Source organism: Gavia stellata, chromosome 38 (genome assembly GCF_030936135.1).
Source record: "Gavia stellata isolate bGavSte3 chromosome 38, bGavSte3.hap2, whole genome shotgun sequence".
NCBI lineage: Eukaryota > Metazoa > Chordata > Aves > Gaviiformes > Gaviidae > Gavia > Gavia stellata.
In genome coordinates, this window is record NC_082631.1 from 742,698 (window position 1) to 755,357 (window position 12,660).

General features: G+C 62.5%; 1 protein-coding gene across 1 annotated transcript; it reads left to right on the top strand.

Moving 5' to 3' along the window:
* Positions 1–4,321: 4,321 nt before the first annotated feature.
* TNFSF14 (TNF superfamily member 14) lies at positions 4,322–9,375 on the top strand. Its single transcript, XM_059833060.1, has 3 exons — positions 4,322–4,558; positions 5,706–5,745; positions 8,963–9,375. The coding sequence occupies exons 1-3, from the start codon at positions 4,322–4,324 to the stop codon at positions 9,373–9,375; spliced, it is 690 nt and encodes a 229-aa protein (XP_059689043.1).
* Positions 9,376–12,660: the final 3,285 nt, after the last annotated feature.

The window sequence follows — 12,660 nt, forward strand, 5'->3', positions numbered from 1 at the left end:
TGCGGATATGAGGACCCTGTAGGGGATGACAGGGTCATGGGGACACCATAGGGGACAACAGGATCGTGTGGGCTCTATGGGGGACATGGGTACTCCATAGGGGACAATAGGGTCTTGGAGGTATCATAGGGGACGTGAGGACTCCATAGGTGATGACAGGGCTGCAGGAAACCTGTAAGGGATGATGGGGACTCCGAGGGGACAATGAGGTTGTGGGGACCCTGTAGGGGACAACAGGGTTGTGACGACTCCATAGGGGACCACAGGATCATAGGGACCTTATAGGGAATGAGGGGGTTGTGGGGATTCCATAGGTGAACACGCATTCTTGTGACCTCCATAGGGGACCATAGGGTCAAGAGGCCATGTGGGGCTGTACAGGGCCATAGGGGACCTTATAGGCCTCTCTGGGACCATATGGGCACCTATGGGACTGTATGGGGCCATACCGGGGACTGGATGAGACCCTCAGGGCTGAGTCCGCAGCGCTCGGTGCATGGCACGGCATGACCCTCGGAGCACGGGGCTGGACGGTGCTGCGCGGCGCTGGGGGCATAGTCCTCGGTGCGCGGTGCCGCACAGCTCCCACCGCCTGCACCTCGCCGCACGGCGCTGCGCGGAGCTCGGCACACGGCCTCAGCGCGTGGCACTGCAGAGTGCTGCTCCGTGCGCGGCCCTCGGTGCACAGTCTTCAGCGCACGGTGCAGCGTGGTGCACGGCGCTGCACGGCCCTTCGTGCACGTTGCTGCTGCACACTTCTCGGTGCACAAGCCGTGGTGCTGCACGCCGCGTGGTGCGTGGCTTTTGGTGCACGGTGCTGCTCGGTGCGTGGTGCTGCGCGGCCGTTCATGCACGTTGCTGCACACTTCTCGGTGCACAAGCCATGGTGCATGGTGCTGCACGCCGCGTGGCTCTTGGTGCACGGTGCTGCTCGGTGCACGGCGCTGCATGGCCCTTCGTGCACGTTGCTGCACACTTCTCGGTGCACAAGCTGTGGTGCTGCACGCCGCGTGGTGCGTGGCTCTCGGTGCACGGTGCTGCTCGGTGCACGGCGCTGCACGGCCCTTCGTGCACGTTGCTGCACACTTCTCGGTGCACGAGCCATGGTGCTGCACGCCGCGTGGTGCGTGGCTCTTGGTGCACGGTGCTGCTCGGTGCACGGCGCTGCACGGCCCTTCGTGCACGTTGCTGCACACTTCTCAGTGTACAAGCCATGGTGCGTAGTGCTGCACGCCGCGTGGCTCTTGGTGCACGGTGCTGCTCGGTGCACGGCGCTGCACGGCCCTTCATGCACGTTGCTGCACACTTCTCGGTGCACAAGCCATGGTGCTGCACGCCGCGTGGTGCGTGGCTCTCGGTGCACGGTGCTGCACGGCCCTTCGTGCACGTTGCTGCTGCACACTTCTCGGTGCACAAGCCATGGTGCTGCACGGTGCGTGGTGCGTGGCTCTCGGTGCACGGTGCTGCTCGGTGCGTGGTGCTGCGCGGCCGTTCGTGCACGTTGCTGCACACTTCTCGGTGCACAAGCCATGGTGCTGCACACGGCCGTGGCGTGTGGCTCTCGGTGCACGGCGCTGCACGGCCCTTTGTCCACGTTGCTGCTGCACACTTCTCAGTGTACAAGCCATGGTGCGTAGTGCTGCACGCCGCGTGGCTCTTGGTGCACGGTGCTGCTCGGTGCACGGCGCTGCACGGCCCTTCGTGCACGTTGCTGCTGCACACTTCTCGGTGCACAAGCCATGGTGCTGCACGGTGCGTGGTGCGTGGCTCTTGGTGCACGGTGCTGCTCGGTGCACGGCGCTGCACGGCCCTTCGTGCATGTTGCTGCACACTTCTCGGTGCACAAGCTGTGGTGCTGCACGCCGCGTGGTGCGTGGCTCTCGGTGCACGGTGCTGCTCGGTGCACGGCGCTGCACGGCCCTTCGTGCACGTTGCTGCACACTTCTCGGTGCACGAGCCATGGTGCATGGTGCTGCACGCCGCGTGGCTCTTGGTGCACGGTGCTGCTCGGTGCACGGCGCTGCACGGCCTTTTGTGCATGTTGCTGCACACTTCTCAGTGCACAAGCCATGGTGCGTAGTGCTACACGCCGCCGCGGTGCGTGGCTCTTGGTGCACGGTGCTGCTCGGTGCACGGTGCTGGACAGTGGTGCACGCCTCTTGCTGCTCAGTCCTCAGCGCACGGTGCAGCATGGCGCTTGGTGCACGATGCTGCGCGTTGCTTGGTGCATCACTCTCGGTGCACGGTGCTGCACGCCCTCGGTGCACGGTGCTGCACGCCACTTGGTGCCCGGTGCAGCGTGGCATTCGGCGCACGGTGCTGCATGGAATTTGGTGCACGGTGCTGCACGCCCTCGGTGCACAAACCGTGGTGCACGGTGCTGCACGCCACTTGGTGCCCGGTGCAGCGTGGCATTCGGCACACGGTGCTGCATGGAATTTGGTGCACGGTGCTGCACGCCCTCGATGCACAACCGGCGGTGCTGCACACCACTTGGTGCCTGGTGCAGCGTGGCATTTGGTGCACGGTGCTGCACGCCGGCGGTGCACAACCGGCGGTGCACGGTGCTGCACGCCACTTGGTGCGGGGTGCAGCGTGGCATTTGGCACTGGGTGCTGCACCCCGCTCGGTGCATGGTACTGCATGGCATTTGGCGCAGGCTGCTGCCTGCCTCTGGGTGCCCGGCCTTCGGCACCCAGTGCTCAGCACCCAGCCCAGCACCCGGTCGTGGCACGCGGGGTGCCGCAGCCGGCGGTTTCCTGCTTTCCCAGCGAGGCCTCGCGCAGGCGGCGCTTTCCGGTGGCTTATCTGGCGTCCGCAGCCGGAGCAGCCCTGGGCACAGCCGCGCACACGCGTGGGGCGTGCACGTGGGCACACATGTGGAGGCACGCATAAGCCTGGGTGCAGGCACCCATGCGGCTGCAAACACGTGTGGGTGCGGAGACACCCGTGGGTGCGTGCACGAGCGTGGGTGCGTGCACAAGCGTGTAGCAGGGGGGGGTACGAGTGCTTACGCAAGCGTGTGCAAGCGTGCAATCGTGTTGCAAGAACGGTGCTGGTAGCATGAGCGCGCGTGCGCACGCACAAGCGTGAGCGTGTGGCGCAAGCGTGCAATGGCACAAGCGTGCGTGCACGCAGCAAGCGTGCATTAGCGCGTGTTTGTGCGCTAGCACAAGCGTGTGCATGCGTGGTGCAAGCGTGTAGCACAAGCGTGTGCACACATGTACAAGCGTGTGCATGCAAGGTGCAAGTGGGCAATAGTTCAAGTGCCTGTGCGCATGCACAAACATAAGTGTGCATGACACAAGCGTGTGCGTGCATGACACAGGCGTGTCCGCGTGTGCACAAGCACGTGTGTGCCTGATGCCCGCATGCAATGGCACACGCATGTGTGAATGCGCACACGTGTGAGTGAAGGCACGATGCCAGCGTGTGCATGGCACAAGCGTGTTGCACACGCGTGTGAATACGTGCACAAGCGTGTGCCAGTGTGCAATTGGCCAAGCACGTGTCCCCCTCGGCTGCGTGGTGTCCCCAGTGCCGGGGACAAGGCGTGGGGGTGGCCAGGAGCCCGTGCGTGTCGGAGGGTGTCACCCTCCCCGTGTCACCCCGCGGTGTCACCCCATGTCCTGCCACTTCCCTGCATTGGCCTCGCCCTGGGGCCACGTGATGGCTGGGAGCGTCCCCAAGCTGTCCCCAGCTTGTCCCCAAACTGTTGCCCAGGCTGTCCTCAACTTGTCCCTGCGGAGCATCCCCAACCTGTCCCCAAGCTGTCCCCAGCATCCTCGGGCCACCATGGGGACAGTGTTGTCCCTGATGTCCCCCGGCTGCAGTGGCCCTGGGGATGGGGACCCCCTGCCACGGCCACCTTGGGGACACTGGTGACCCTTGGGACATTCCCAGTGCCGGTGATGCTCGTGAGGTCACCGATGTCCCCAAAAGCGGGATGATGGGGTGGGACCTCCGGGGTCCCCATGTGTCCCCATGGGGAAAGTGCAGAGGACACCACAAGGGGGCCACAGTGTTGGGGACATGGAGGGGGGGGACACAGAGACCCCCTGGGGACACAAAGTGGGTGACACCATGGGGACACTGCGGTGGAGGGGACAAGGACGCTTTTGGATAGCGGTGGCACCCGGAGGGTGGGTGACGCCACATGCCCCCCCCCCGCCCCCCCGCCATGTCCCCATGATGGGGGGAGCCACCCCGGGGTGGTGACACCGACGGGTGACGTGGGCCCCGTTTCCTCTGGGGCCATAAAGCGGGTGCAGGTCCGCAGGACGGGCGGGTGACACGGCGGGTGTCACGCTGGGGGTGGCCCATGGGGGACGGCGTCTTCGCCTTGGCGGGGCCCTGGCCACCGCTGCCCCCCCCCAGGGCACCCATGGGTGCTGCCACCCACCCTGTCCCAGCGTGGCGGCGGCGAGTCCGGGGTGGGTCGTGGGGACGGTGGGTGTTGGGGACGCTGGTGGCCCTGGCACTGGTGGCGGTGGCAGTGCAGGGCTGGGTGCTGGCAGGGGTCCGGGGGGAGCTGCAGAGGGTGACGGCGCAGCTGCAGGTGAGAGGGGACATGGGGACATGGTGGGGGGGACATGTGGGGGGACACGGGGACATTGGGAGTATATGGGGGGACATGGGGGGATATGGGGGACACGGGGACATGGGGGATATGGGGACACAGGGACATGGGGGGCATGGGGGGATATGGGGACATGGGGGGACATGGGGGACATAGGGGACACAGGGACATGGGGGGACATGGGGGACATAGGGGATATGGGGACATGGCAGGACATGGGGACGTATGGGGGACATGGGAGACATGGGGGGACATGGGGGGACATGGGGGGACATGGGGGGACAGAGACATGGTGGGACATGGGGGACATAGGGGTATGGGGACATGGCAGGACATGGGGACATATGAGGGACATGGGAGACATGGGGGGACATGGGGACATGGGGAGACAGGGACATGGGGGTACATGGGGACATGGGGGGACATGGGGGGACATGGGGGGACAGGGACATGGGGGGACATGGGGACATGGGGGATACGGGGACATGGAGGGACACAGGGACAAAGAGAGGCTTTGGGGACATGGGGGACACAGTGATACAGGGGACATGGGGACGATGGGGACAGGGACAGAGTGGGGACACCACGTGTGTGTGCAAGACATGGCTGGAGGGACACACGTGTGCGTGTGGCAGCGGGTGACACCGTGTGTGCGTGGGAGGGGGCGGTGGTGGTGCACACGCGTGTGCGTGTCCCCGTGTGTCCCCTCGTGTGTCCCCGTGTCCCCTCTTTTGTCTCCATATATCCCAGTGTGAGTGTCCCCATGTATCGCTGTGTCCCCTCGTGTGTCCCCTCATGTCCCCTTGTGCGTCCCCTGGCATCCCCTTGTGTGTGCCCATGTGTCCCTCTGTCCCCTCATGTGTCCCCTTATGTGTCTCCATGTGTCCCCTCATGTGTCCCCAGGTGTGTCCTCATGTCCCCTCACGTCCCCTTCTTGTGTCCCCATGTGCACACCTCTGTGTCCCCATGTGTGTCCCCATACCCAAGGGCGTGTCCACACATGTGTGTCCCCATGTGTCCCTGCATGTCCCCATGTCCCCCTACGTCCCCATGTCCCACCATGTCCCGCTGTCCCCATGTGCCCTCGTGTCCCCCTGTGTCCCCTGACCCATGCGGGTGTCCACAGGCCAGCGGGGACCAGCCGCTGTCGGAGAAGGTGCTGCAAGGTGGGTCCCCAAAACTGGGTCCTGGGGACAGGGGTGCCACCGCCCCAAGGACATGGGTGCCAGCACTCTGGGGACAGAGGTGCCACCAGCCCAGGGCCATGGGACCCCCCCCACCCTGAGGACATGGGTGCCACTACCCTGGGGACAGGGGTGCCACCAGCCTGGGGACATGGGTGCCACTACCTTGGGGATGAGGGTGCCACCACCCTGGGGACAGGGGTGCCACCACCCTGGGGACATGGGTGCCACTAGCCTGGGGACATGGGTGCCACTACCCTGGGGATGAGGGTGCCACCAGCCTGAAGATGAGGGTGCCACCACCTTGGGGACAGGGGTGCCACCAGCCTGGGGACAAGGGTGCCACCACCCTGGGGACGTGGGTGCCACTAGCCTGGGGACATGGGTGCCACTAGCCCGGGGCCATGGGACCCCCCCCCACCCTGAGGACATGAGTACCACTACCCTGGGGATGAGGGTGCCACCACCTTGGAGACCTGGGTGCCACCACCCTGAGAACACGGGTGCCACCACCCTGGGGACGTGGGTGCCACCACCCTGGGGACATCGGACGTCACCCGGACCCCTGGGTTCCCTTTGCAGACCGCCCCCCAGCTAAGAAGCCAGCGGCTCATCTCATAGGTAAGGGTGGGGGGGGTGACCCTGACGCCTTGGGTGCCCAACCTGAGGGTGGGTGGGAGGGTCCCTCCACGGCGGGTGGAAAGAAGTGGGGGGGTGCTGGAAGTTTCCGATGGGGGTTGGGGAGCCAGGATGCCTGGGTGCCTCCGCGGGGGTGGGGGGGGAAGTTCCAGTGGGTGGGGGGTGGGCACCCCAGATGCCTGGGTGCCCTATAGATAGGTGGGTGCTGGAAAGTTTGGGGGGGTCAGCACCCCGGATGCCTGGGTCCCCCTATAGATGGGTGGGTGCTGGAGGGTGTTGGGTGCTCAGCACCCTGGACGCCGTGTCCCCCTATAGATAGGTGGGTGCTGGATGGTTTGGGGGGGTCAGCACCACGGATGCCTGGTCCCCCTATAGATAGGTGGGTGCTGGGGGGTTTGGGGGGGTCAGCACCCCACACACCTGGTCCCCCTATAGATAGATGGGTGCTGGATGGTTTGGGGGGGTCAGCACCCCACACACCTGCGTCCCCTATAGATAGATGGGTGCTGGAAGGTGTTGGGTGCTCAGCACCCCAGACACCGGGTCGCCCTATAGATAGGTGGGTGCTGGATGCTTTGGGGGGGTCAGCACCCCACACACCTGGTGCCCCTATAGATAGGTGGGTGCTGGAGGGTGTTGGGTGCTCACCACCCCAGACCCCGGGTCCCCCTATAGATAGGTGGGTGCTGGGGGGTTTGGGGGGGGTCAGCACCCTGGATGCCTGGTCCCCCTATAGATAGATGGGTGCTGGACGGTTTGGGGGGGTCAGCACCCCGGATGCCTGGGTCCTCTATAGATAGATGGGTGCTGGAAGGTGTTGGGTGCTCAGCACCCCAGACACCTGGTCCCCCTATAGATAGGTGGGTGCTGGGGGGTTTGGGGGGGGGGGTCAGCACCCTGAATGCCTGGGTCCCCCTATAGATGGGTGGGTGCTGGGGATTTGGGGGGGTCAACACCCCAGACACCTGCGTCCCCCTATAGATAGGTGGGTGCTGGAGTGTGTTGGGTGCTCAGCACCCTGGACGCTGTGTCCCCCTATAGATAGATGGGTGCTGGGGGGTTTGAGGGGGGGTCAGCGCCCCGGATGCCTGGGTCCTCTATAGATAGATGGGTGCTGGAAGGTGTTGGGTGCTCAGCACCCCAGACACCTGGGTCCCCCTATAGATAGGTGGGTGCTGGAGGGTGTTGGGTGCTCAGCACCCCAGACACCAGGTCCCCTATAGATAGGTGGGTGCTGGAGGGTTTGGGGGGTCAGCACCCTGGATGCCGTGTCCCCCTATAGATAGATGGGTGCTGGAGGGTTTGGGGGGGTCAGCACCCCACACACCTGGGTCCCCTATAGATAGATGGGTGCTGGAAGGTGTTGGGTGCTCAGCACCCCAGACACCTGGGTCCCCCTATAGATAGGTGGGTGCTGGAGGGTGTTGGGTGCTCAGCACCCCAGACACCTGGGTCCCCCTATAGATAGGTGGGTGCTGGAGGGTGTTGGGTGCTCAGCACCCCAGACACCAGGTCCCCTATAGATAGGTGGGTGCTGGAGGGTTTGGGGGGTCAGCACCCTGGATGCCGTGTCCCCCTATAGATAGATGGGTGCTGGAGGGTTTGGGGGGGTCAGCACCCCACACACCTGGGTCCCCTATAGATAGATGGGTGCTGGAAGGTGTTGGGTGCTCAGCACCCCAGACACCTGGGTCCCCCTATAGATAGGTGGGTGCTGGAGGGTGTTGGGTGCTCAGCACCCCAGACACCTGGGTCCCCCTATAGATAGGTGGGTGCTGGAGGGTGTTGGGTGCTCAGCACCCCAGACACCAGGTCCCCTATAGATAGGTGGGTGCTGGAGGGTGTTGGGTGCTCAGCACCCCAGACACCAGGTCCCCTATAGATAGGTGGGTGCTGGAGGGTGTTGGGTGCTCAGCACCCCAGACACCAGGTCCCCTATAGATAGGTGGGTGCTGGAGGGTTTGGGGGGTCAGCACCCTGGATGCCGTGTCCCCCTATAGATAGATGGGTGCTGGAGGGTTTGGGGGGGTCAGCACCCCACACACCTGGGTCCCCTATAGATAGATGGGTGCTGGAAGGTGTTGGGTGCTCAGCACCCCAGACACCTGGGTCCCCCTATAGATAGGTGGGTGCTGGAGGGTGTTGGGTGCTCAGCACCCCAGACACCTGGGTCCCCCTATAGATAGGTGGGTGCTGGAGGGTGTTGGGTGCTCAGCACCCCAGACACCAGGTCCCCTATAGATAGGTGGGTGCTGGAGGGTGTTGGGTGCTCAGCACCCCAGACACCAGGTCCCCTATAGATAGGTGGGTGCTGGAGGGTGTTGGGTGCTCAGCACCCCAGACACCAGGTCCCCTATAGATAGGTGGGTGCTGGAGGGTGTTGGGTGCTCAGCACCCCAGACACCAGGTCCCCTATAGATAGGTGGGTGCTGGACGGTTTGGGGGGGTCAGCACTGCAGACACCTGGTCCCCCTATAGATAGGTGGGTGCTGGAGTGTGTTGGGTGCTCAGCACCCCGGGTGCCTGGGTCCCCCTGACCCCCTCCTCTTCCTCCCCACAGCCAGCGCCGACGTCTCATCCCAACCCAACGGGTCCCTTCGGTGGGAACCCGGCAAATCGTGGGCCTTCATCCGGGGTCTGGACTACCGCGGCGGTTCCCTCGTTTGCCACCAGCCCGGGCTTTACTTCGTCTACGCCAAGGTGCAACTGGGTGCTCCTGGGTGCCCGGCACGCGCCGCCACCCTCCACGGCATCCACAAACGAACGCCCCGCTATCCCGGCATCCTCGACCTCCTGGTGAATAAGGTCGTTTATTGTCCCCAAGCCCACGGGGTACCCTGGGCCCGGCACAGTTTTTTGGGGGGACTCGTGCGCCTCGAAACGGGGGACGAGGTCTTCACCCGGGTGCAGGCGCCCGAGTTGGTGCGGGCGGTGGACGGCACCCGTTCCTATTTTGGGATGTTTATGGTGTGATTTTGGGGTGGGGTGGGGTGGGGTGGGGGTGTGTGGTGGCATTGGTTGTCACCTTCTTGGCATCCTCAAAGTGTGGGACTTGGGGGCGTGTGGGGTTGTGTGTGTGTGTGTGTGTGTGTGTGTGTGGATTCTCCAGTGGCTCGTATAGGGGTTGCGCATGGGGTGTCAGTGGGCTGATAACCCCAAAATCCCGACCTGTCCCATCCGGATGCCCGCATCCATTTTTGGAAGCCTGCTGGGATTCCAATTTATCCCTCCTGATATCCGTGAGGTCCAGGAATGGGTGGGGTGGGGTGGATTCTCCAGTGGCTCGTATAGGGTTGTGCGCAGGGTGCTGATGACCTGGACCCTCCAGACTTGGACCCTGACCCACCCGGACGCCTGGGTCCCTCATTGGAAATCTGTGGAGATCACTTTGACCACCCAGTCCTGAGGCTCAGGATTGAAGGGCAGTGGGGATTCTCCAGTGGCTCGTATAGGGTTGTGCGCAGGGTGCTGATGACCTGGACCCTCCAGAACCGGACCCTCACCCACCCGGACGCCTGGGTTCCTTCTCTGCAGGAGACCCCCCCACTGCGCCAAGACCCCGTTTCTTTGCCTCCAAAGTCCCTGAGGCTCTGGAATGGAGAGCAGTGTGGATTCTCCAGTGGCTCGTATAGGGTTGTGCATGGGGGTGCCGATACTAAGGGCACCCTCCCTCTGCGCCCCCACCCTCCCGGACGCCTGGGTCCTTCCTCTGCAGGACCCCTGGGACCCCTTTTTACCTATTTATTTCGGGGTGTGGGGGGTTAACCCTGATATTCAGGGCCCCCCTGATCCCATCCCCTGGATTGCCCCCCGACACGTGTCGGGGTCCCTCACCCAGCATCATCTCTGCTGTGCCTCAGTTTCCCCCAGGTGGGGCCAGGCAGGGGTTGGGGTACCCCCCCCCCCAATTGGGGGACACCCCCTGGGGACCCCCCCAACCTGAGCCAAAAATAAAAGTGAAGAGAAACTGTTGGGTGCCAGAATTTGGGGTGGGGTGTGTGCAGGGGCAAGTTTTGGGGGGCCAGGGGCAAATTTTTGGGGGGGGTCTTGGGTATATTGGGGGGCCTGGGGCAAATTGGGGGTGTCTGGGGGAAAATTCGGGGGTGCAGGAGTAAACTGGGGGATGTCAGAGCAAATCTGGGGGTGCAGGGGCAAATTGGGGGGGTCTGGGGTATATTGGGGGGGTCTGGGGTAAATGTTGGGGGGTCAGGGGCAAATTTGGGGGGGTCTGGGGTATATTGGGGGGCCTGGGGCAAATTGGGGGTGTCTGGGGGAAAATTTGGGGGTGCAGGAGTAAACTGGGGGATGTCAGGGCAAATTTGGGGGTGCAGGGGCAAATTTGGGGGGTCCGGTGTATATGGGGGGGTCTGGGGTAAATGTTGGGGGGTCAGGGCAAATTGCGGGGGTTCAGGGGCAAATTTGGGGTGTCTGGAGTATATTGGGGGGTCTGGGGTAAATGTTGGGGGGTCAGGGTGAATCTGGGGGTGCAGGGGCAAATCTGGGGGGGACTGAAGCAAATTGGGGGGGGCTTGGGGGGGTCCGGGGCAGATTTGGGGGTCCAGGAGCAAATCTAGGGGTCTTGGGGTGCAATAGGGCGAAAAATGTGGGTCAGGAGCAATTTGGGGGGGAATCAGGAGGAATTTGGGGGGGGGGTCGGGGCTATTGGGGAGGGGGGGCAGAGCCAATCCAGCCCCCTCCCAATTCCCAACCGCCCTTTGGAGTGGAGATTCTCCGCTGGCTACTATGAGGTTGTGCACCCCATTTTCTCCCTGCTCTTGTGGGGTGTGTGTGTGAATCCCAGATTTGGGGGGGCAATGGAACCCCAAATACGTGTCGTGTCCCCCCCCCCCAAAACTGGGTCCCTTCCGCCTCCTCGTGCAAGCGGTTCACGGCCCTCGTGCGAGCCTCGCACGGGGAGGATTTCCTGCTGCTGGAGGCCGGATAAGGCCACGGGGGGGGTGGAACTGGGGGGGCTGTGAGGTTTGGGGGGGGCCCCCCCTTGCAACACCCGGACGCCCGGGTTCTTTTTTTCCCTCTAAGCAGCAGGACTGCGGCACCTAAGTGGGGCGCCCACGCGTGTGCTTATGCACACATATGTGCACATGTATGTGCTTGGGTGTTTGCACGTGTATTTGCATGTGCACGTGTATTTGCATGTGCACGTGTGTGTGTGCACGCATACACATGTGTGTGCATTCACGTTTGCGTGTGCACACGTACGTGCCTGCACACACGTGGATTTGCATGTGGTTTTGCACACGTATGTGCATTGGCTTTTGCACGTATATTTGCACACGGATGTACATGCACGCATGAATGTGCATTTGCACGGGTAATTGCACGTCTATGCGCATGTGCACATGTATGTGCATTGGAATTTGCACGTTTAGTTGCATGTCTGTGCATGCACACATGTATGTGCATTTGCACGTGTACTTGCACATGTATGCGCATGCGCACATGTATGTGCATTGGCATTTTGACATGTAGTTGCACATGTATGTGCATGCACACATGTATGTGCATTTGCACGTGTAGTTGCACATGTATGTGCGTGCACACATGTATGTGCACTGGAATTTGCACGTGTATTTGCACATGTATTTGTGCACGTATGCGTGTGCACACATGTATGTGCATTGGCATTTGCACGTGTATTTGCACATGTATGAGCATGCATGCCTGTGCATTTGCACGTGTAGTTGCACGTGTGTGCATGTAGACGTGTATGTGCATTGGCATTTGCACGTGTATTCGCATTTGCACACGTATGTACACGTGAATTTGCATTTGCCTGTGCATGTGCATTTGCACATGCATGCACATTGCACAGGTATGTGTGCGTACACATGCACATCTATTTGCCTGTGCATGTGCATTTGTACACGCCTGCGCATTGCACACGTATGTGCGTGTACACATGCATGTGTATTTGCATACGCCTGCGCTTTGCACACGTATGTGCACGTGCACATCTATGTCCATTCGCAAGCGTTCTTCCTTTTGCACACACCTGCGCGCGTGCACACGCCTGCGCACGTGTGTGCACGTGCCCGGATAGATGCGTGCACACACACCTGCCCCCTGCGCACACGTATGTGCCTTTCCGTGTGCCCGCGCCCCTGCACATGTATTTACACACATCTGCGCCTGCACACATACGTGTGCATGGATTCGCACACGCATGTAAAGCTGTGCAGGCACATGTGGGAAGTCAGGCATCCGGGCCAGTGACACCCCATTTTTGGGGACGATTAA

Coding starts and splice junctions, on each gene's coding strand:
- TNFSF14 (XM_059833060.1), top strand. CDS start 4,322: ATGGGGGACGGCGTCTTCGCCTTGGCGGGGCCCTGGCCACCGCTGCCC. Junction 4,559..5,705: donor GGGTGACGGCGCAGCTGCAG/GTGAGAGGGGAC, acceptor GGGTGTCCACAG/GCCAGCGGGGACCAGCCGCT. Junction 5,746..8,962: donor GTCGGAGAAGGTGCTGCAAG/GTGGGTCCCCAA, acceptor TCCTCCCCACAG/CCAGCGCCGACGTCTCATCC.